A 25,615-nucleotide genomic window follows, 5' to 3' on the forward strand; every position below is an offset into this window, starting at 1 on the left:
ACAGAAATCGGTGTGAAACCAATGCTGGACCCCAGAAACCTAAACATTTCTGAAAAGTAGAAAAAATTCTGAATTTTGCAATGGGTAATTTGTGTAGATCCTACAAGGGTTTCCTACAGAAAATAAAAACGGAAATAAAAACAATATTGAAATTGAGGTGAAAAAAACAGCCAATTTTCTCCACGTTTTACTCTGTAACTTTTTCCTGTAATGTCAAATTTTTCAAAGCAATATACTGTTAGGTCTGCTGGACTCTTCTGATTACAGGGATATATAGGGCTTGTAGGTTCATCAAGAACCCTAGGTACCCAGAGCCAATAAATGAGCTGCACCTTGCAGTGGGTTTTCATTCTATACCGGGTATACAGCAATTCATTTGCTGAAATATAAAGAGTGAAAAATAGGTATCAGGAAAACCTTTTGTATTTCCAAAATGGGCACAAAATAAGGTGTTGAGGAGCAGTGGCTATTTGCACATCTCTGAATTCTGGGGTGCCCGTACTAGCATGTGAATTACAGGGCATTTCTCAAATAGAAGTCTTTTTTACTCAGTCTTATATTTGGAAGGAACAAATGTAGAGAAAGACAAGGGGCAATAACACTTGTTTTGCTATTCTATGTTTCCCCAAGTCTCCGGATAAAAATGATACCTCACATGTGTGGGTAGGCCTAGTGCCCACGACAGGAAATGCCCCAAAACACAACGTGGACACATCACATTTTTCCAAAGAAAACTGAGGTGTTTTTTGCAAAGTGCCTACCTGTGGATTTTGGCCTCTAGCTCAGCCGGCACCTAGGGAAACCTACTAATCCTGTGCTTTTTTTTAAAACTAGAGACCTAGGGGAATCCAGGATGGGGTGACTTGTGGGGCTCTCACCAGATTCTGTTACCCAGAATCCTTTGCAAACCTCAAAATTTGGCAAAAAAACACTTTTTCCTCACATTTCGGTGACAGAAAGTTCTGGAATCTGAGAGGAGCCACAAATGTCCTTCCACCCAGCGTTCCCCAAGTCTCCCGATAAAAATGATACTTCACTTGTGTGGGTAGGCCGAGTGCCCGCAACAGGAAATGCCCCAAAACACAACGTGGACACATCACATTTTTCCACAGAAAACAGAGGTGTTTTTTACAAAGTGCCTACCTGTGGATTTTGGCCTCTAGCTCAGCCGGCACCTAGGGAAACCTACCAAACCTGTGCATTTTTTAACACTAGAGACCTAGGGGAATCCAAGATGGGGTGACTTGTGGGGCTCTCACCAGGTTCTGTTACCCAGAGCCTTTGCAAACCTAAAAATGTGGCTAAAAAAACACTTTTTCCTCACATTTCGGTGACAGAAAGTTCTGGAATCTGAGAGGAGCCACAGATTTACTTCCACCCAGCATTCCCCAAGTCTCCCGATAAAAATAATACCCCACTTGGGTGGGCAGGCCTTGTGCTCGCAACAGGAAATGCCCCAAAACACTATCTGGACACATCAAAATTATCAAATACAAAAAGTACCTTTTTTTGCGGGGGCACCTGCGTTTTTGGTCCTGGGCTCAGCAGCCATCTAGGAAAACCTACCAAACCCAGACATTTCTGAAACCTAGACCCCAAGGGAGTCCAGTGAGGTGTGACTTGCGTGGATCCCGCAATGTTTTCTTACCCAGAATCCTCAGCAAACCTCAAATTTAACTAAAAAAATCACATTTTTCCCACATTTCTGTGTGGGATCACCACACCGGGACAAATTTCCTACCACCAAACGTTCCCCTCAGTCTCCCGGTAAAAATGATACCTCACTTGTGTAGGTGGGCCAAGTGCTTGTGACAGGGAAGAGCCAAAAGCATGTAGAAATTGGGGGGAAAACAAAGTGGGTCCAAAAGGGCAGTTTGAAAAAAAACATTTTTAGGCTGACAAGTTCAGCAGAATTTTTATCGGTATACATGAAACAATGCTGGGTGGTAGGAATTTTGTGGATTCCTGCAGATTCTGGAAGGTTCCAACACAAAAATGTGGCAAAAATGTGTGCTTTCCAGCAAAGTTGCAGGTTTGCAGGGCATTGTGGGTAAGGAAATGGTGTGGGGTGCATTTGAAGCACACCACCCTGGAATCAATGAGATGTTTAGTTTTCAGATGTGTCTAGGTCTTATGGATTTTTCTACATGGCAGCGTCCCAAAGTAAAAAAAAAAGTGCAGCCCTCACCATTCCAAGTGGGACGATTTTGAGAGTTAACAAGCTCTCATGGCCCAAATGTAGACTTTCTGACCCCCGGGGTGTGGATCGGGGTAATTGCCCAATCTGCCCACCAGTGGTTAGAACAACTTTGGCCCCATTTATTTGGGGTGGGGGTATGGCCATACCCCCAACCTCTTATTTTGGAGAAAAAAAATCTTCCCTGGTCTCTGGTGGGCTTTGGCCTTCCAAAAATAGGCCAATCTGCCCCCGGGGGGGGGGCAGTTATGGCCAACAGTAATGTGCCCCCATGGGTAGCGACCCTTGCCCAAGGGGCTGCCCCCCCAAACAAAACACACACATACTCACACACCAATCCATGGTGTCTAGAGGTTTCTGCCCCCTTTGGGGGCAGATTGGCCTAACAAAAATAGGCCGATCTGCCTCCAAAGGGGGCAGAAATGGCCTAAATACAATTTGCCTCCAGGGGAGCGACTCTTGTCTAAGGAGTCGCTCCCCATACATAAAAACATAAAGTAAATAAAAATATATATATATCCCTGGTGTCTAGAGGTTTCTGCCTCCCCTGGGGGCAGATCCGCTTAATTATATTAGGCCGATCTGCCTCCATGGGGGAGGGGATGGTGGGGGGGGGGGGGGTAGAAAAGGCCTAAAATATTTTGCACCCCACCCCCGGGGGAGTGGCCCTTGCCAAAGGGGCCGCTCCCCTTATGCGTTCTTATAAAAAAAATACAAATTCCCTGGTGTCTTGTGGTTTCCGCCCCGGGGGGGGCAGAAATGTCCTAAAAATGATTTCCCCCCCCTGGGGAGCCACTCCCCTTATGCGCAAGTATGAATAAAATAAATTATCCTTGGTGTCTAGTGGTTTCTGCCCCCCTGAGGGCAGATCAGACTGATTATATTAGGCCGATCTGCCCCAAGGGGGTGCAGAAATGGCCTAAAAATAATTTGATTTGCGCACTGATGTCATCAGGCGTCACTGGTGGGGGGGTCAGGGGAGAAAGGGGAAGCGATTCCCCTTTCATCCCTGATGGAGGGGTGTGGGTGGGGGGCCCACGGGGAGCGCTAGCGCTCCCCGTGGTCTGAGTGCAGAACGACCTGGTCTCGTCCAGGGCACATGGGAACCATGTGCCTGGACGAGACCAGCTCGCCCGCGGCACCCATGTGGTTAGCAGAACCTTCAATTTCAGCCTTCCAATAATGCTTTCCACAAATTTAAGTTGTCATTTTCACCAACTTTTTCTCCTAACCCCTGACACTAAGGAATTCACAACCGGACAGATTTTAGCATTGCCTATACATTAAATAGAACCTTTCTTAAAAAGAAGACTGCACATGAATACAGCATTGCTGCAAATAATCCTGTCAGAATGAAGGCACTTAAGTCAATGCACGCAACTAAGTCACACTGCTGTTTGACAAGAAACACAAAACTAACATGAATAAAAATAAACATTTCACATCACTAAAAGATACCGCATTAGGACATATATATTTATAAGGTGGAGAAATTAAAGAGCATTACTGATCTTCTGCTCATGTAATATGTCTGTAACAGTCTGTAGTAACACTTGGAAACTCTCAGATGAATATTGGTTCCACTTCTTAGGAGTCGAGCAGATGCAAGTATAAAAACTCTTCCTTTGATCACAAGCACCACACTTTTATAGGCCTGTCACACACCTCCTCCTTCCTGTGTCCATTATGTTTTCTTTTCTGATAAGGACATCTAGTTGCAGATTCCTTACCTTAGAATTTTCCCCAGGCATCAGCCTAAATCCAGATATTTTTCTTGAGCAGTACCCCTGCGTGTGCCACTAGGTGGCTATGTCTGTGGTTGGTGTCGTGCGCGCCTAATATGATGCTGCAGGTCCTATTACAGGCCTTAAAAATGTTACTAGACCTGTAGGCCAAGTAACTTGAATAATCTACTTGACCTAACCGTGAAGTACTTGATACCTAAATGGGTCTCATATTGTGTGATCCTAGGCAAATGTTTTATTTTACAGAGTCGCCTTTTTCTTTATTCTCACATATGAGCGCACCTTCAAATGTGTGAGTTCAGCATAACTCTTTTATTTGATGAAGTAGACTAAAAGTTTGCTCCATATATAATAAGAATCTAAACTACATATAGGATACACATGACCAATGACTTGCCTCTTAATTTCAGGGCAGGAGTGTGTACTTATGTTTAAACACTCACTTTTAATAAATATCTTACTAAAGTATGATGTGGTAGCACACTGTCATACAAAGACACTAAGAGGGTCATTCCGAGTCTGGCGTTCTCGGGGTGGTTGTCAGACCGCCGTGGTAGTGGTGGTCCGATACGGCCCATTCTGACCGAGGCTGAACCGCCGCAGTCGAAACACCGACACCGCCAGGCTGCAGTCAGCCTGCAGCCTGACGGTCCCGACAGTTGTAATCCGCCAGGGCAGCACTGCTCTGGATTACGAGTCCCCATCCGTCATCCTTTCCATGGCGGTTTACATCGCTGTGAAAAAGCTGACGGAATTGGGGTTCCCGGGGCCTTCTGGGGGCCCCTACACCGCCCATGCACTTGATCAATGTTAAGGCACTCTTCACCGCAGGGCCGGCGGGCGGAAACATTGTTTCCTACGCCTCTATTCCTGCAGGGAACTTAGAATAGGGGCGGTGCCTGGCGGCACTAGTAGTCAGTTGACGGGTTGCGTTTGGCAGTCGGCCCCTGCCGCCCGCCAAACTCAGAATGGCCACCTGAGTTTCAAAGAAATGTCCAAAAACATTCCTGCTAACTTGCAGCTTTACTGATAAAACTGTATAGTGTATTAACAATAATGTGTGAATATTGGGTTTCAGAAAACATATAATTTGCACAACACCAAGTAAGGTGTTTTCATCATATTAAAGTATTTTTTCATCACACAGAAGTGCCAAAAAATGGACTTTCAGAACTACTGAAAAATATTCTTCAAAGTCTGTAGAGTTCACTTAGTTATTTAAATGTTGTGTGTTAGGAAAAATCTGACACCTTTCAGCCCTTCATTTCACACACTTTGTACAGCAGGTCAGACTGTTCACCTTACAAAATCCAGGAATTCTGCAGACAGAAAAGTAATGGTAAGAAGACAAAGTGAGTTTTGACCTCTGTCTCTGAACACAGAGCAAATGTGACCAGATAAGTACAAGTTTTAAAGGCGTCCTTATTGTTTCTTCACTTTCTAACTGAACAGATCAACTTGCCAGAAGGGGCGTATAGGTCCTAAAAATAGCTCGACCTCATAAAATATGACTCACCATAGCGAGTGGGCGAGTAGATTGTTCGACACCTGTACATAGGTGGCACGCTGATTTCAGTTCTTTTGTTTCAGCCCCAGCCAGCACTGATACGTAGAGAGCTACCCCTCAGTCAATTTTTGAATGGCCTTTTTTAACTTTTTTTCTAGGTTTTTTGAGTTAATTACTGGTGCTTTGAAAATGCTCTCTAGGAAGACTTGAGGTCAGGTGCTGTGGGTTCTGTTGTCTGGCAGTGTTGGTGACGGATCTGCACCTCGTGTGCCTTTGGTGTCTGGAGCGCAACCCCGACCCGAAGTCGTGCTCCAACTGGAGGGCCATGAATCCAAAGGCTTTGAGAGAGCGGTCCATAAAGCTGATGGCAGCCCATGCTCTTGGCTCCATGTCAGTCCCCATCTCAATCAAGAGGAAGGTCTCGGGATCAGTCGCGGAGCCCCCCATCTTCTTTGTCTCACTCCAAGTCCGCTGGACGTTCACATAAGTCGAGGCATAAGAAGAAGGCGAAGTGTTCTTTGACTTCACCCTGTCTGTCGGCTGACGAGACGAGGGAAAGGGAACGTCGTCGATCGAGGCCTGTGTCTGAACCTACTTCGCTGTTCCCTGAGTTTTCAGGAGCCGGAGTGATTCCTGCCAAGCTTAAAGAGTTTTATGAAGCCATGCACCTCATCTTTGGGCAGTCCGACTCCGCAGACATGCCTTCGTGCCCCCTGGAGTCTGAAGGGGCCCCTTTGGTTTCCATACCAATGGCTTCGGCCTTGGCTCCGAGTGGCACCCAGGGATCAATTCATGGATCCGAACCGGCGCCAGTCGTACCACTTCAACCTTCCCTGGTGCAAGTTCCAAGGTCGACGCTCCCTGAGCCCCCCGTGCCCCCCATGAGCGGCGCCGCCCCCCATCCTCATTGCCGACTCTGATACGGACCCAGATGGGCATCATACAACTTGTGCGCCGGCAGTGATCTTTCCCCCGTGTTGGATCTTGAGTCTTATTATTATGGGCTAGGTTATGGTGAGAAAGTGGGGATGGAATACCGGTTCCAGGACCCCAGGGACTGCCGTACGGACCTGTGTGAAGCCAGTGGATTGGACACCTCCCCAGATACTGGCATGCTCTCTCTCCCTACCATGGCTATTGAGAAGGGTGCTTCCTAGTCAGTGGTGGTGCAGAGAGCAGCTAAGGTCCCGGGCCTTGAGCTGCCTTTGTTGATAGTCAGGACTAACCTCCTGACAGAAGTGCTTCAGCTTGGGGCTTCATGCTCTGAAGCCCTGCTCCCCTTTAATGAAGCTTTTACAAACATCATTCTGGGTACTTGGTTCAAACCCAGTAAAGGGATTCCTGTGAACAGGACTATTGCTCGTTGCCATCGCCATGCACTGGGTGACCCATTTTTCCTAACACAACACCCAGGGTGCATTCCCTTCTACACCCACAGATAGGGAATCCAAGAGACTGGACACACTAAGGAAGAAAATGTTTTCTTCCGCTAGCCTGACATTGCAGTCCATGAACACTGCATGCCTTTTGGGCCGTTATTCCCACGCCCTGTGGGATTCGGTTGCACAGGTGCTGCCACAGGAAGCCCAGGCTGTACTTTCCCAAGCAGTTGCTGATGAGAGAGGCACAGCAAAGTTCACAATCCTATGTGGACTGGACACAACCCACTCACTGGGCAAAGTGGTTGCATCAGCAGTGACCTTTAGGCGCCACGCCTGTTTGAGGACGTCTGACTTTTCAGACAATGTCCAGACTAACCTTATAGGCATGCCCTTTGATGGCACCCATCCCTTCGGAGAGAAAGCAGACTTGGCACTTGATCGCTTCAAGGTTTTCCGTGCTATGGGCCAGGTCCTTGCTTCTCGCGGCAGCCCCTCATCCACCTCAGTCTGCTTTTTGTCTCTTTCATGGCTACGGAAGGGGTGCCCAATTACGTCTGGTCCCCTCCAGTCCAATGATTAATTTGTGCTTGTTGTTTCCAGTGCTGAGCACCGGCACTTATTTTTATTCTTCTTCCCCAAGCATTTGCTGCAAGCAAAAGAGACATATGAGAAAGACGGACAAAGAGAAAAACGAAAAAGCATCACAAACGGAGAAAGCAGAAAGCTGCAGGAGTGGCCTGAAGGGGCAGGGAGTGGCATTAAATGGATTCTAGAGGCCTGAGATGGCTTCAGATCACGCTGCCTCAGTATTCCCTGTTCCCACATTTCATTGCATCAGCCGCTTGTTTAAGAGGATGGCTTTGAGCACTGGCACATTTTTATTTACAAATTAAGCACTGCTCCAGTCACTGTACCGCACATGCTGCCCAGCCTCTGTGTGGCTGGGGATATGGGATACACCATCCTCGTGGATGAGGCAGCCAGCAGTCTGGCCAGCTGCGACCCCCCAGAGCTGACTCCAAAACTGCCTAGTCTGACACTTCTCCACCAGGGACCAGTCGGAAGCAGGATCCACCATCACCTGCTCAGCTGGCATTCCATCACGTCAGACAAGTGAGTTTTGCAGATAGTCTGAAGGGGCTACTCCCTCCCCTTCGAGACTACCCCATCATCCATGCCACCATCTTTCGATCGCATGACGGAGGATCACTTGGCACCTCTCTTAGGGGAAGCTACGGCTCTCTTGGCCAAGGGAGTCACATAGAGGATCCATGTGCTAAAAGAAGGTTGTGGTTGTTATTCCTGCTACTTTCTGGTGCCCAAAAAGGATGAGGGCTTCCGCCCTATCCTAGACCTTCAGTCCTTCAATCTCTTTCTCAAGAAGGAGAAGTTCAAAATGCTCACCCTGGCTCAGGTTTTATCTGCCCTTGGCCCAGGAGACTGGATGATAGCGCTGGACTTGCATGATGCCTGTTTCCATATCCCGTTCTGCCTGGCCACAGATGTTACACGCGGTTAACGGTGGGCCACAAGCACTTTCAGTTTACTGTCCTACCTTTTGGCATAACCAGTGCCCCTTGGGTGCTCACCAAGGTGATGGCAGTGGTCGCAGCTGATCTGCGCAGGTCAGGGGTTTCTGTCTTCCCCTATCTCAACGACTACCTGTTGAAGGCGGGCTCACTCTAGGCTGTTGTCGCCCACCTCCAGAATACGGTCGACCTCCTGTATTCGCCGAGGTTCACTATAAACGTGCCAAAGTCACACCTGACTCCCTGTCAGATGTGTCCTTTCATCCACAGTGATCTGGACACAGTGCAGTTTTGGGCAGATCTTCCAGAGCGGCAAGTCCAGGATATTCAGGCTATGATACCAATGTTTCAGCCTCTAGCCTGGATTTCGGTGAGAATGACTCCTGCTGGTGGCACATGCCAGATGGCAAATGCTGGCTCTGCAGTGGGACCTGAAGTTCCAGTGGGCGCAGCATCAGGGGAACCTCTCTGACATGGTCCAGACCTCAGACGGAACTGCAGGAGAACAGTAGTGGTGGCTAATGAACCGCAATTGGGTCAGAGGCTGATCTCTCTCCTTTTTCCAACCAGATCTGACAGCAGTGATAGATGCGTCACTCCTAGGATGAGTCAGCCACCTGGGAGAAGCAGAGATCAGAGACATCTAGTATCTGGTGGAGTCCAGACTCCACATTAACCTGTTGGAGCTCTGGGCGATCAGACTAGCATTGAAAGCGTTTCTTCCCTCTCTTAAAGCGAAGGTAGTGTAGATGTTCATGGACAACACTGCTGCCATGTGTTACTGCACCAAGCAGGGAGGATGGGATCGTGGACCCTCTATCAAGAGGCTCTGCACCTCCTAGATGTGGCTGGAACAACAGGGCATTTCCCTGGTCGTTCACCATCTGGTGGGGACTCTGAATGTCAGAGCGGATGAACTCAGCCGACAGTGCTTACTCGATCACGAATGGCATCTCCATCCGGTGGTGGTGCAAGGTCTCTTTCAACAGTGGGGAGAGTCTTGATTCGATTTGTTCGCCTTCTTGGAAAACGAGCAATGTCAGCAGTATTGCATGTTGGAGTTTCCAAGGCGGCAAACGCTCAGCAATGCTTTTCGTCGTCTCAAGCGGACCTCTGGTCTCCTGTACAACTTTCTGCCCGTACCACTTCTGCCCAGAGTTCTCAAGAAGATCAAAAACGACTGGACCCAAGTAATCCTTGTGGCTCTGGACTTGGCATGAAGAGTCTGGTATCCTGAGCTGCTGAGTATGGCCATTGATCCTCCAATCAGAGGGTCCCTTCAGGAGGATCTTCTGCAGCAGCAGCAGGGGAGAGTTCTCCACCTGAACCTCTCCGTCTCTACCTTCTTGTGTGGAGAGTGAGCAACTGCAGTTGACAGCATTTGACCTTCCTCCCCAAGTCTGTAATGTTTTCTTGGCAGCCAAGCAATCCTCCACCAAAACTGTATGGGATTTGAGTTTGGTTCTGACATTCCTGATGTTCACTCCTTTTGAGCCAAATGATAAAATCCTGCAACAGGAGCACGTCAGTGCTGGCAGTTTGAGTTCTCAACTAATATTATCTCCCTTATCTCACCAGAGTTTAATTAATTCTGTGTAATAATTTGTAGTGTAAAAGGTGATGTCTGCCGGTGGATAATACCTCTTTGGTGAAGCAGAGGGCCCACTGCTTTTCTGTCACTGATGGGCCTATGTCTGCCTACCAGGTACATTTTACTAACTGTGTCTGGTGGGACCTCACTTCGGCATGGATTTAAAAAGCCTGGTCACTAAGCATCAGCGATCTATCAGAATGAGCTGTCAAAGTGTAGGACGTTCCAGGAGTTCCTGACAGAATTTTTTTTAGATCACTTAGCAGCCAGTGTGACATGCCTGATGGAATGTCATGTATCTAGTATGCTGCTGCTGTGGGTCAGGTACCTCTGATTGAAGGGGCGGGAAGTTACTGTCAGGGAATATGTCATTCAAAGTAAGCAGCCCCAGTTTGGTTAGCTGTTGTGATGGTGGATTCAATTATGGGGGGGGTCGCAGGGTTACCTATTAGTGGCAGTTCAGGTGAATATATGATAGATTGACCTACCAGCCTGTTTAGTCGCTGCTAGGCCCCTGTACCACAAGCCACTGTATTAAGTGCTGAGAAGTATTTTGCACGTTTAGCATAATGATGTTTGAAGGGGGTGGGGATCAGCAATGTTCTGCTCCCAAACGAAATTTGGCCGGAACAAAGGAGGGTGGAACTAGTATTAAGTAGTTGGTCATGTAGCCCTTGAATAATACTGTTCAAAGTTGGGCCATTAGGCCTCCCATCTTATACTTTACACGACACCCAATTAAAGAAAATTGCATTTTGTGCATTCCATATGTTTGCTACCTGTATACTCCGTGGTTTCTGGGTTGATCATCTCTGTGGGTATATACAAACTGTTCACTTATATCCATGTTAGTGCTTATAAGCATTGCACATTTATTGGTGAACAGAGTTAGTGTGATATGAGGATACTGAAATGTACTATTCTGCAGACAAAATACTTCTGGGTTCCTACACATTAGTACATACACGGGCAATTTATATCCCTTCTAGAATTCTTCAATCATGTTCTAAATAAGCCCTTTTTAAGCCACTGTGTTTTTTCCATCTATACCTTACCCAAGGTACTTTATTGGCAAACTGGTTAACCTTGTGTCTAAAAGATCGGTTGTTACTCAGCACTTAGCTCTTCTTCCTTTCCTGCACGGAGTGAACTGGCTTTCGTAGCAGGAGTGATCCTAGACCCCAGCCCTCCAACGCTGCATGTGTAGGAATTGGATTCAGCAGTGGCAGCTAGAAACGTTCTGCTTTTGTCACAGGTTGCGGACATCATCTTGGCTGCCAGGAAACTCGCAATGAAATCCACTTGTGTTACTGTACAGTAAATGTGTTCAGTGTGGTGAGTTGAAAAGTCTAAATCCTTTTCAGGTTCTTCTCCTTTGCATCATTCTCTGCTTCACACTTTCTCATGTCCAGCAGGGCCTAGCAGTGGTTACAGAAAATTGTTATTTGGCTGCCCTATCTGACCTTGTTTCTCCCTCATCATCCTTCTTTATTTAAGTTACCAACTAGTGGTGCTTTTTGTAAAATGTTTCTGTTCCTTGTGACATCCCTATTTGATTTGATTGTCAGTTTTCCTTTTGGACTTCTGACACTAAAATGCAGTGTCCTTGTTGCAATTATATTGGCCTGTAGGGCTCTCTTAATACAGCCACAAATCACTGCATTCTACTTGGATAAACTGGTCCTCTGAACTTGCCCTTCAATCATACTGAAGGTGGTATTTGTCTTTCCTATGAACCAGTTAATCACTCTTCCGTCCTTCCCCAGATCCCACCAAGGAGAAACTGCATATATTGAAACCCGGACATGCAGTTTCTTAATACATCAACTGCGCACATCCGGACAGAGTAGATGATCTGGGCTATGGTGGAGGAAATATGGCAAGACTAAAACCAAGGGTATGGTTTTGTGTTTGTATGCTCTGCATAGAAATCTGCAGTGTTTCTTGACCGATGAGGACAATTTAGGTGGCATTCACACCACTTCTCAAGGGTTATGACTCTTCTATGGCCCTCACCAGTTGTGTCCAAATGGCTGACATCTGCTGGTGGCCAATTGGTCTTCCTTGCATACTTTTGCAAAACATTGCCCTTCAGCAGTAATGGATACTTTTCTACAGCTGTCACATGACTTCTTGAAGTAGTCAGAACTACTAATCCCACCTTCCTGCAAGCTATTAATTTGGATTGATTCACAAGATGAGGAATGTAGAGGAAGAAGTATCCATCTGTAGAAAAATGTACTTACCTTTGTTAACAAATTTCATGGTGGATAATATATATATTTTCACGAAGATTCATCACCACCCTTCCTCTTCCTTCGATGAGTTAGTGCTGTGATTCATAAGATGCAAAGGTATGCAACGTTTTCATGTACTCTATTTGTGAATGCACTCTTGGTTCCTCTCCACATGCTTCAATGTGGTACAAAAAAACTGACTCCTATGCCCCATTCTCATCACATACTCAGTGCGTGGAGTTCTGACAGTGCTAGAGAGCTGTTCCTTGGGGGAAACGTTTTTCAGATCCAGTGTAGCATCTAGAAATATTCATGAGGTAAGGCATATGCAAAAAGATGTAATATCAACCAGACATATTTGTAATTGTAGGTAAGTATTGTTTTCTTCTAGTGTTTTCAGTGTCAAACTTTTTTGGGTGTTTACAAAGGCTTTTTACCCACTTTTTGTTAATAGCTGTGTTAATCTACATTATGTTGCAATATAATTCACTTGCCCTTTTGCAACCAAATAACGCGACCATCGTGACACAGCTCTTTACAACATTACTTTTTTTGTGTAGGTAAAAATTGCTAACTTTAACTACAAGATAGCACCATTGATGTGCTTGTTTGCTTTATTCTTTTCTGATGGCTGTTTTGTCTACAGGAGTGATCGGAATAGAAACTGCCCCATATGTCGCCTGCAGGTGACGTGCACCAACGATTCTTGGGTGGTTCCAGATGCACCAACAGAGCAGGATGTGGCTAACTATATACTGAACCTGGCAGATGACGCTGGACAGCCTCATAGACCATGACATCCCATCTAGATCATTTTGTTTGTCAGTTATATAAAGATTGTTTTCGGAGTTTCCACATGACTGTTATTTTAAAATCCGTCTGTCAGTTGAATTGTATTTGTTTTTGGTTTCACTGCTTTTTGGTCATCAGTCTTTGGTATTGGAAATGACGTGGAAACAAAAACTAACAAAATAAGTGATTCTTGACAACTCAATCAACAAACATATCAGAGAAAATATTTTTGGAGAAGTTTTGTATCTGTTAATCCTATTTAAAGCATCTAAGATATGTTGTAAATACTTACACTTATGTGATGGTGTTGATGGGGAGAGTGTGTGCCTGTGTATGTATGTGTGTCTGTGCGTGTTTGATAGTGTTTGTGACATTTTCAAGTCTGAACAACAAATAATTGTAATCATCTTTACAATTTACTGTCTCAAAACACTTTTCTTTTTCATGAGTTTTCCCATTCGGAATCCTCACCATTTGCTGAATTATATGAGCCAGTCAAAGGTATTTGATATCACTTTGGTTAAGATATTCAAGATCCAAACAAGGGATGTGCAGTATGACAGCAACTTGTTTGCGAACTTGAAACTTGGTTTATGAATGGGAAGCAATCTGTTACCTAAATTTTTTTACTAATAGGTTGCATCTTAAATTGTCCATCCATGTGGGATCACAAAATTACATTCTTAATGAATAATAATTAGGCAGGTTGTATATTTGACCCCTTGTGATAGTCTGCAACTTAAAGAATAGAGATTTGCTATAGACCCCCCAGGTCCCTATCCTTGCATTTACTTTTCAAAATAGGAATACATTTTTTTTTTAAAAAATTAAATCAAGCCTTTTCCATAAAAATGGCAAGTGGAGCTTAAAAAGGAAATACATGTTTCTCTCTTGGAAAGACATTGGATGGAGCAGGCAGTGGTCCTGCAACCACTGCCTCTTGCCCTGAAGCCGCCAACACAATTCCCAAAGAAGGGAGCTGTCCCACAGCTTCCCATTTCTAGTCAATTACCATTCAAACTCTGGGATTGGTAATTGATCAGTTATTTGTGACTGCAGTTGCAGTCACAAACCATTGATGCATTTAATTTCTAATTACAGTACAGTTCAGTACAGTCAGACATCAATAGCCACAAGATAACATCGGCACAACCCGTGAGTACTGTGGACCTTCCTACCCACCCCAGGACTCTAAAGAGACCACTTCTAGAGGTCTCTGATCCTCCACTGCCTCCAGGCCATGGTCAGAACCGAAAATCCATTTCGGCTGCTCCTCATTGTTGCTTATCCTCCCGTACTGCCAAAGAGGAAGCTGTTCTTTCAGAAAGCCTTGGACACTCCTCCACCTCAAAAGAGAAGAACTAAGAGCAAGGCCACCAGCCCATCTCACAGGCCTTCTCCACCTCCTCCTGCTTTTGTTCCACCCTCACCCCCTCATCCCTCCCTTCTTCTCCTCCCCGTTTCCATTCTCCTGTCTTACCTACACCAGGAAATTACGCTCCTCAAGGCTCTCCTTTATTTGTTGGGGAAGATTTGGGTGGGCCACAACATGACCCATATCCCAGGGCTACTTATGCTCCTGACCTTGTTCTTTTCCAGTGATCCTGACCTGAACCCTGCACGCCCCTCACCACCAGAGGACACTACCTCCTACCTCTTACCAACAAGTCATGGCAAGAGCAGCTGCATTTCACAAAGTAGAGCTACATCCACACACAGGGATATTCATTTCTCTCAGTGCTCCCTGGCATGCTTAGTCATGCTGATGAAATCTTTAAGGAGCCCCTCTGCTCTAGGGTTATCACCCCTCAATTTTTATTTTATTTTTATAATCCAGCTCCCTCTGACCCAATATATATTAGGTCTCAGGTCCCTCCTTACTACATTATCACCACCACAGCACAAAAGCTTGCCAATAACCTGGCCACTGGGGACTCCTGAGAAGGCGAGCAAGAAAATTTATGTTGCAGGCAAAAGACCTGGCTCATTGGGACGAAATGAAGAAGCTCTTCCAGTTTCTACCAGATGAGCACCAGAAGAGAGGGCATCAAATAGTTTCAGAGCGGCAAACAATTTCTAATAATTCCATCCACTGTGCCCTGGATGCCGCAGATCCAACTGCACGGGACATTAACATCCTCAGGAGGCACGCTTGGCTCTGCTGCTCAGGTTTCAAACCAGAAGTTCAGCAAGCAGTCATTAATATGCCCTTTGATAAGGAGCATCTTTATGGCCCTCAAGTGGATACTACCCTTTAAAAGCTAAAGAAGGACTCAGATACAGCAAAGGCCATGGGTGCCCTCCAAGCCCCACACAGAGGGGTACTTTTCATCACCCCAGTTTCAGACGCTTGTATAAATCCACATACTCTGAGGTGTCCACTACACAAACCACACAGCCTCAAGCCTCATATTCTAGGCTTTCTACAGGGGTTCCTACAGAGGAAATAACAATAAGGGGCGAGGTAAGAGCACTACCTCCACACTGCCTCCTGCAAAGCAGTGACTATCTCTTTCCCCTCCACCCCCCGCTCACTCCACACTTGTTGGGGGATAGCTCCAATTCTAAGGGTTTCTACAGGTGTTCCTACAGAGGCAACAACAAGGGGGGAGGTAAGAACACAGGCTCCTGCAAATCAGTGACTACCTCCATCAATCCCCTGCTTAGTCCACATCTGTAGGGGTACGGCTCTGAAACATGAATTCACAATGGGTCAACATCACCACGGACCAATGGTTCTTTTCCATTATCCAACATGGTTAGTGTCTGGAGCTAATTACCACTCCTCCAAACATTTCCCCTCACACTCACAGGCTATTCTATGAGCACCTTACCCATCTCAAACAAGAATTTCAATCCCTTCCTCTCAAAGGAGCCATCGAACCCGTCCCCTTACAGCACGAGGGATCAGGGGTATACTCCCTATACTTCCTCATTCCCAAAAAGAGAAACATCCTGTCAGAGCACTTTCACACGGTTACTCTTTAAGGTGTTATTCCACTTCTGCAACAAGGCGACACTATGACAGCTCTAGATCTAAAGGACGCCTTCTTTCATATTCCCATCCACCCTGCACACCGTTATTGCAAACATTACCAGTTCAAAGTCCTGCCTTTTGGGGTCACTACAGCTCCCAGAGGCTTCACAAAGTGTTTAGCAGTAGTTGCCACACACCTCAGAAGACAGAACATCTACATGTTCCCTTACCTAGATGACTGGCTCATCAAAGCCAGTACCTTACTACAGTGCCAATATTACACCCACTTGACAGTGGCTCTCCTTCACACTCTTGGATTCTCAATCAACTTTTCCAAATCCCACCTTCAACTCCTTCAGATACAGTCTTATCTATTCGCTATTCTCAATGCAGAGTTGGGGCTAGCATACCCCAACCCAGCCTGCATTTAATGTTTTAATTCTCTTCTCCCTCAGTTTCAGGAGAATCACACATACACAGTCAGGACTATTATACGGCTGTTAGGAATGATGCTGTTCTGTATTGCTGGCGTTCCTCATGCAAGACTGCACATGCGTCCCCTACAGCAGTGTCTGTCTCATCAGTGTTCTCAGTCACAGGGTCACCTGGAAGATCTAGTATTGTTCTACCGCCATACTCCCCATTCTCTGCAATGGTGGAACACCACCAACCTGTTGAAAGGGTGGCCTTTTCTGGACCCTGTGCCTCTGGTCGTACTGACCACAGATGCATCACTGATGGTTTGGGGGCACACTTTCAACACCTCACAGTACAGGGCCTCTGGGTTTTCAGTCACCAGTCCCTATATGTAATTTACCTGGAGCTTCAGGCAGTGTTTCTAGCCCTAAAATCTATTATTTATCACCTATCCCCCACGGACAACATGACAGTCATGTATTATCTACAGAAACGCGGGGAGGGGGACACGGTCTTCCCAACTGTCGCAACTCTCTCAGGCAGTATGGAAGTGGGCTCTCCACCACCAAACTCAACTGGTGGCAGAGTATCTCCCAGGGATGGGCAACAAGTTTGCAGATCTTCGCAGCAGGATACAGCAACAGGTCCACGAATGGGAACTCCATCCACAAGTCCTTTAAAATACTTCACAAAGTGGGGATTTCCTCAAATAGACCTTTTTTCCAAAGCAGAAAATGCAAAGTGCCCAAGCTCGGCCTCCATCCAAGGGCAAAGCTCTATGGATGAAGTGGTCAGGGATGTTTGTGCTTTTCCACCTCTGCCCTCATTCCATTTCTGGTTCGGACGATCGGGCAAACCTCTCTCACAATGATCCTTGTAGCTCCCAGCCATGATTCACCACACTTCTGGGCGTATCAGTAGTTCCCCACAAGAAGCTTCCCAACAGGCCAGGCCTTCTCACTCCAAATCAAGGACAGATCAGATATTTAGACCCCAAGGCACTCAACCTTGTGATATGGCTCCTGAAGTGATAGACTTTGGTTGCTTATGATTGCCTGCGTAATACATGGACTTTCTCAGGGAAGCTCGTAGACCAACAACTAGAGCATGTAATGCTGCAAAATGGAATGGAAATGTATTGACCCCACCAAAGCAACTGTTCAAGACGACATTTGTTAACTGTTCCATTTACAAAAAGCAAATTTATCTTACAGTTCATTTGCCTACATTTTGATGCTATAGCTGCATATCTACAGAACAGACAACATAGTTCTTTGTTAAGAATCCCAGTCATTAAAGGTTTCATGGAGGCCTTAAAAGGGTCATTCCACCCATCCTAGAACCTCAATATTGTGCTTACGAGGTTCCTGGGCCCTCCTTTTGAGCCACTTCATTCATGTCCTCTTCAATACCTTTCTTGGAAAGTATCTTTCTTAGTTGCTATCACATCACTCAGGCGTTTCAGTGAGCTCCAGGCACTTCCATTGGAAGAACCTTTCTTCTGGATTCATCAAGACAGTGTTCTCCTTTGCACAAACCCAAAGTTACTTCCTAAAGTGATTTCACAATTCCATATAAACCAATCTATTGAGCTACTAGTCCTCTTTCTGCATCCTGACTGGGTTGCGGAAATGGGTCTCCAGACTGTAGATATTAGAAGAGCATTCATGTTTTACATTAACAGAACCCAAGAACTTAGAAAAACTAAACAGCTCTTTGTAGCCTTTTCATTACCTCATAAAGGCAGCCCAATATCCAAAAATGGCATAACTAGATGGATAGTTAAGTGTATACAAACTTGTTATGCTAAAGCAAAGAGACCGTTACCTGTTACTCCTAGAGCACATTCTACGAGGAAAAACGGCGCCACAATTACTTTTCTTGGAAATATCCTTATACCTGACATTTGGAAGGCAGCTACATGGTGGACACCACGCACATTCACAAAACATTACTGTGTGGATGTACTTGACACGTCATCAAGCCACCGCAGGTCAAGCTGTGCTGTGAACACTTTTCCAGTCAACTGGAACTCCAACAGGCTAGCCACCGTTTTTATGGAGAGACTGCTTTACAGTTTATGCAGGGCATGTGTATCTACAGCTACAAATGCCATAGAACGGAAAATATTACTTGCCCAGTTATCATTTGTTTTGGCATGTAATGCTGTAGATTCACATGCACCCTCTCTCCTCCCTGGACACCTGTGGGCGTTCCAGTTATATTATATTTGTATATGTTTGTACATATGTCATTACATTTGCATGGGCATCTTTTTCTCTATGCTTCTCCTACACTCCTTTTCTCTCCTGCCTGTGGGAAAACAATCCAATAAGGATTCGATGGCCATGCGCACTATCACCAAGAGGCGGAGTCACTCAGTCCTGGGAATCGAAATGCTTCCTCAAATAAAAACAACTTGCCCCACTCCAGACCCAATACTGCATGGCAGGAGTATGCAGAGAATATGATCTACAGCACTAGATGCCACAAACAGATGCTTACTGGGAAAGTAACATTTTTGTTCTGGCTCATGAAAAAGCTTTTTTACATTACAAAAAAATATGCTTTTGCATTTACAAATCCTGTGATTTTAAAAATCGCAGGGCTTGCAGCTACAAAAGGGCTTTGTATGTCTAGCCCATAGCCCTGGGGTCGGCACAGATTCCACAAAATGTTGTAGCATCTGGTCATAAAATGAGGGAAACATTTCTCTATACAATATAAAAGGAAATATGTATTTATCCCTTCTAAATGTTACATCTGTTCAAAACGTGTTGTATAAATGACATTCTTGTTTAATAACATGGAAACTTCCTTTGGTAAAAAATGTAACACACTGTGCCAATCTTGTGGCCATTCCTTTGTTTTTAGCATTCAGAGTCGAGCACGATTTGCCACTTTACAGTTGGTACTTCTCAAATATGAGAATTCAAAATCTGTTCCTTTCATGCATATGAAATGTGACCATTTCCTTTTATGCTACTGTTTTTCAAATGTTCAAATTAAAATTCTGAACTAATTTAACATTTCCATAATTTCATAGTCCTAGCCATCATTTTAATCTAGATGTGTGTCAGAAGCATTACAAATTTTGCAAAAAACTTTGAGATTGTAAATGCTGCTTCTTTTTTTAACACAATTAGAAAACCTCTAAAGTAAGTTAGAAACCAGTTAATTGAGTTATGAGCAAACAAGAAGAGTTCCTTGTTAAAGAACGTTTTTAAAACATTAATAAAACAGATATATATTGAGCTACACATTTAATATGCATTATAAAGCGCTACATTCTTCAAAAGGGTGGAATATCACAGCTTTCTTCAGACACTCAGTAATTAGATTGTGTTCCCAGACTAGGTGTTGATTTTATTTTATTTATAAGTCTATAACTAATGAGTGTCTAATATATGAATAATTCAAGATAGTCTTAAGTGAAGCCTAATTTGTAAGTTGTTACATCACTTTAATGAACTCATTAACAATCTTTAATATATCTGTTGATAAGAATAAAACAGACCAGTTAATTGTATGATATTATAGTCATTGCTTCAGCTTGCGTTGGAATGTCTCTTTTCATAGAGGACATACTATTGGCATCTAAGCAATTCCCATTTGGATTTGACACGTAAGACTATATTTTAGGTACTGTAATGTAGAAAGACACAGTTAATGGTTTATGTTGATTAAATGTATGAAGCGTATGCTGTTCTGATGATAGTGTTGAACTCACTGTTTTAGTATGGTCTGTCATTTATGTAAAATCATTGCAGTGCATGTTCTGGGATGTTAATGTTAGTGAAGTGGCAAAGAAATATGAAAATGAGCATAGTAATAATTCGGTGTTGAAATTACGAGCAGAAAATTGTTCCAAACCTTCTTATAGTCACAGAGAAAGGGCACTCAGGGTTTTGTCTCTGACCACACAATGGTTGCTGGATCTTGTTTTTTTAATAATGCAATTTATTTGTTGTAAGCTCCAAATCTGAATTTGTTGATTGGAAAGAGATCACTATGTTGCATGTGTGTGTGATATGATCATGTGAGTTTCAGTCTTCTCTGATAAATAGTTAATTGCCTCATCTTGGTAATCAAGCATAAATGAGCAAAGACTGTAAACACCTGAGGTGGCAGAGGGAGGCAATGGCAAAAACATGTTAAAGGTTGAGGTGAGATTCAAATATTGGACAAAAACAGAGGTAAGGGTGTTCAAAGTATTTTTAGCAACATGGCTTAGAATGATGAAGGACTGGCATAAACACCTCCTTCCTTACGAGTGAAATTATTGACTATATTCTGTACAGATTTATTTTTATATTGTACAATATTAGCCTGTAGTGATGTAGATATGATAAATGTGTGATTTGGAAAGCATATGCATTGTGGGTACTCCATGTGGAAAAGAGACAGTTTGTGATGTAAATAGCAACAGTATTCATACTAAACACATTGTGTATATGACTGTCTACACACTGATTAACCATTGTAACACGAAAAAACGACTATTTAGATGTTGAATGTGGATTATTTACATAAATGTGAAAAGGTCAGTTGGTGCATAAAGTTATACCTAGTCAAGGAACTGGATCACTGAATAGCACTTTTTATAATGTATTTGTTTACTCCTCCATTTGTTAATCTGTGTTTAAGACTCCGAAACATTGCACACATAAACAGGCATATGTCTGCATCCAAGTACAAATCCTGTGTCATATATTTCGCTTTTAGCATTTAAACTAAATCAGACAATGCCACTATGTGTTCCTTTGTCATGAAAGTGTTTTGGGTGAAAGCATATTGTTTTTTATTCTGAACGTAAAAATCATATATGGAGAACTGTGCAAAAATTACTTTGTTGCAAATTGAAATCTAACCACTTTGTGTAAACCATATTGTTGCACAATGAGAAGACTTAACCACTTTGTATAAAACATTTTGAAGGTGAAGATTTTTTTTCTTGTTTTATTTCTGTAGTTTTTGCAGTGAATACATTTTGAAGGTATTATGTGAAGGCGAGATTTACATAGGGAGACCTGTGTGTGTGTTTTTAAACCACCTCCTTCTAAAAATTCAAACTCTTAACCCCTGAAAAGACAATTTTAGGTTTCCTTGTTTTATAGTTCACCACTATTGCAAAGTTATTAGAAGTGTTTTCAATATGAACAAAATGTTCTTTAATTTTCCCAAGTGACAGTACACTAGCTGATAACCAAGGTAGGCATGTGTGCTCTGTTCTTTCCATTAATCCAAATAACTTGCTTTGTTCCGTTAAAGGGATAGGAGAAATGCCAAAGCAATAAAAATAGGCAGGGTAGCCTTGCATGAAGACTTACCCTCCATAGTCTGCCTCTAGTTCCTGTTTACCTTTCAAATTGTTCAGGCTCTGCTGACCATTCTCTCCACCTAAAGAATAGAACTGATCATGGTTTGCACTTCCTTGAGAGATCCTACACAGAGCTATTCCCATTTGTAATGCTTTACATTTGGTTTGCCCGTCTTATGTCCCTGTAAGCACATTTTAAAGAACTGATTAACAGTGGGTCCTGAATTCTGCATATGGTGTTTACATGACGTATTTCCACTTGTTGCAAAAGGATCAAGCATTTTTTCCTGTGTAATTATTTATTTATACGTTTATAGAACGCTTTTGAACAAAAGGTATGGTATCAGCACACTGTACATATTTAACAGAATACCATAATCTCATACAAAGGAGAAACAATTTCTGAACAGGATAAACTACAACTCAAAAGTCACACCAAGGCAAGTGAACAATAATAGCAGAAGAAGAAGACATACAGAAGAAACAAGAAAGAGCATCCAGAGCTGGAACCTAAAGTGAGGGGTACCAACAGGAAGGGATCAGTGTAGTAAAATGGTGAGGTGATTAAGAAGTGAGATTCATAGAAGGACGCAGAGGAGGTCAAAGGAGAAAGTAAGAATGTAGATGGGAGATGCTGCAGGAGGACATTCAGTGGATGAAAAATGCCAATAGGAGGAAAAAGGCAACCAATGAATTCAAAGCACAATTTAGACAGATGTTTGTAGCTTTCTTCGAAGGCCTTTGGGATCCCACAACATCACTAGATCAATTGGCCATAAAGAAGGTGCTGCTCTGGGGAAGGATTGAGTTGCAGCTTTATGATTCTTAAAGACTTTGATTTTCAAAGCCTGGCTTAGAAACCTTTATACCCTGAACAGTTTTATTGACGAACGAAGATAATCTGGTTGTTGTAGTCAAACTGAGTTGAAGGTGAGGCAGCCTACCCTGAACATTATTCTGGCTTCCACATTGTTGGATCTTTCATAAAGTCACATGCTAGATTAATTTTTCATCAACCTGGGAGGCTCATTTTAAGATGACAAGCAGTATAATGTTAAAAATAGACAAGTAGACCTTAAACGCTCTCAGTTAAGTAATATACTCACTGCAGTTGAAAATATACGAACGTTTACCAAACTGGTGCAAAAAGACTGAAGACCATACTGTCCAGAGTCCAGCATCCTTCAGATTTCTACCGCATGTTGCTTGTGAAGGGAGTACTTTTGAGCTCTGCTCAGATCTTCACAGGTAAGTCCACCTATGCTTGAATTCGCAATTTCCTACTTTTAGTCAGCTGAGCAGCAGACCTTTAGAGGAGATTTGAAGGACGGAAGGAAGGCTACTGCTATGGCTAAAGAAGGCCAAAGACACTACTGTGTCTGAAGGGGAGTCTGACTCCTCGACTAAGCCTGGCAAAAAGACCCAGAAAAGGTCTCATGCTAAAGAAAAAAAATCTCTGCCACTGTTTATGATCAGGAGGATTATCAGCCTCAAAATAACCAGTTAAGCATTAAAAGTAAATGAGGGATTAATGAGACAAAAAGGCATGTTATCGGTCGACAGCAACAACTCCAAGATAGTCAGTTTTACTATCTCTCACTCATTTACCTCGGAGAGAGACAGAAACTACCCTTCTGACCTTCAGCCAATCTGTCACCAGCAGTGAAGTAGTCAACAAAGACCTCATCAGTGTCCCCATCAACGGCAAATAGTGATGCCAAAGTTACCTCCTAATACTGTACTAGCAACTAAAGTTCCATTTATGACTATACAGTTGCTGGCACCAATACCATTCATAACTACAGTGAGCACTTTATCCTCCACAGGCAAGACACCATCGACCAGGTCATTGTCAACAACAACATCTAATCGTACTCATAGGGAGCAATCACAAAAGCAAATATGTCACAAATAGACGTACAATTTTGAAAAAAATATATTTCATGATGGTTTATTAACGAAAACGTTATATCTTCTGTAGGAAGGTAGCCTCTTTCTAGCCTTGTTACCCCCACTTTTGGCCTGTTTGTGAGTATATGTCAGGGTGATTTTACTGTCTCACTGGGATCCTGCTAGCCAGGGCCCAGTGCTCATAGTGAAAACCCTATGTTGTCAGTGTGTTTGATATGTGTCACTAGGATCCTGCTAGCCAGGACCCCAGTGCTCCTAAGTTTGTGGCCTATGTGTTCCCTGTGTGGTGCCTAACTGTATTACTGAGGCTCTGCTAACCAGAACCTCAGTGTTTATGCTCTCTCTGCTTTTAAAATTGTCACTGCAGGCTAGTGACTAATTTTACCAATTCTGATTGGCACACTGGAACACCCTTATAATTCCCTAGTATATGGTATCTAGGTACCCAGGGTATTGGGGTTCCAGGAGATCCCTATGGGCTGCAGCATTTCTTTTGCCACCCATAGGGAGCTCAGACAATTCTTACACAGGACTGCCACTGCAGCCTGAGTGAAATAACTTCCACGTTATTTCACAGCCATTTTTCACTGCACATAAGTAACTTATAAGTCACCTATATGTCTAACTCTCACTTGGTGAAGGTTAGGTGCCAAGTTACTTAGTGTGTGGGCACCCTGGCACTAGTCAAGGTGCCCCCACATTGTTCAGGGCACATTCCCCGAACTTTTTGAGTGTGGGGACACCATTACACACGTGCACTACATATAGGTCACTACCTATATGTAGCGTCACAATGGTAACTCCGAACATGACCATGTAACATGTCTAGGATCATGGAATTGTCACCCCAATACCATTCTGGTATTGGGGGGACAATTCCATGCATCCCCGGGTCTCTAGCACAGAACCCGGGTACTGCCAAACTGCCTTTCCGGGGTTTCCACTGCAGCTGCTGCTGCTGCCAACCCCTCAGACAGGTTTCTGCCCCCCTGGGGCCTGGGCAGCCTGGTCCCAGGAAGGCAGAACAAAGGATTTCCTCTGAGGGAGGGTGTTACACCCTCTCCCTTTGGAAATAGGTGTGACGGGCTGGGGAGGAGTAGCCTCCCCCAGCCTCTGGAAATGCTTTGATGGGCAAAGATGGTGCCCATCTCTGCATAAGCCAGTCTACACCGGTTCAGGGATCCCCCAGCCCTGTTCCGGCGTGAAACTGGACAAAGAAAAGGGGAGTGACCACTCCCCTGACCAGCACCTCCCAGGGGAGGTGCCCACAGCTCCTCCAGTGTGTCCCAGACCTCTGCCATCTTGGATTCAGAGGTGTTGGGGCACAATGGACAGCTCTGAGTGGCCAGTGCCAGCAGGTGACGTCAGAGACCCCTTCTGATAGGTGCTTACTTTTCTCAGTAGCCTATCCTCCTTTTTGGGCTATTTAGGGTCTCTCCTCTGGGCTATCCCTCAGATAACGAATGCAAGAGCTCACCAGAGTTCCTCTGCACTTCCCTCTTCGACTTCTGCCAAGGATCGACCGCTGACTGCTCCAGGATGCCTGCAAAACCGCAACAAAGTAGCAAGACGACTACCAGCAACATTGTAGCACCTCATCCTGCCGGCTTTCTCAACTGTTTCCTGGTGGTGTATGCTCTGAGGGCTGTCTGCCTTCACCCTGCACTGGAAGCCAGGAAGAAATCTCCTGTGGGTCGACGGAATCTTCCCCCTACCAACGCAGGCACCAACCTTCTGCATCACCGGTCCTCTGGGTCCCCTCTCATCCTGGCAAGCGTGGTCCCTGGAACACAGGAGCTGGGTCCAAGTGTCTCCCACAGTCCAGTGGCCCTTCTGTCCAAATTTGATGGAGGTAAGTCTTTGCCTCCCCACGCTGACAGTAATCCTGTGTACTGCGTGATCTTCAGCTGCTCCGGCTTCTGTGCACTTTTCTAAGGATTCCTTTGGGCACAGCCTAGCCTGGGTCCCCAGCACTCCGTCCTGCATTGCCCACCTCGCTGAGGACTCCGA

At 44.5% G+C, this 25,615-nt stretch overlaps 1 protein-coding gene across 1 annotated transcript in view; it reads left to right on the forward strand.

The window, feature by feature from the left end:
• Positions 1-21,317, forward strand: part of RNF141 (ring finger protein 141) — a 185,764-nt gene extending 164,447 nt beyond the window's left edge. Inside the window, exon 6 of the mRNA XM_069223617.1 lies at positions 12,835-21,317. Coding sequence (XP_069079718.1) covers positions 12,835-12,985 — 151 coding nt within the window. The 3' untranslated portion in view covers positions 12,986-21,317. The remainder of the gene's footprint in view (positions 1-12,834) is intronic.
• The last annotated feature ends 4,298 nt before the right edge of the window (positions 21,318-25,615 follow it).

This window comes from Pleurodeles waltl, chromosome 3_1 (genome assembly GCF_031143425.1).
Source record: "Pleurodeles waltl isolate 20211129_DDA chromosome 3_1, aPleWal1.hap1.20221129, whole genome shotgun sequence".
Taxonomy (NCBI): domain Eukaryota; kingdom Metazoa; phylum Chordata; class Amphibia; order Caudata; family Salamandridae; genus Pleurodeles; species Pleurodeles waltl.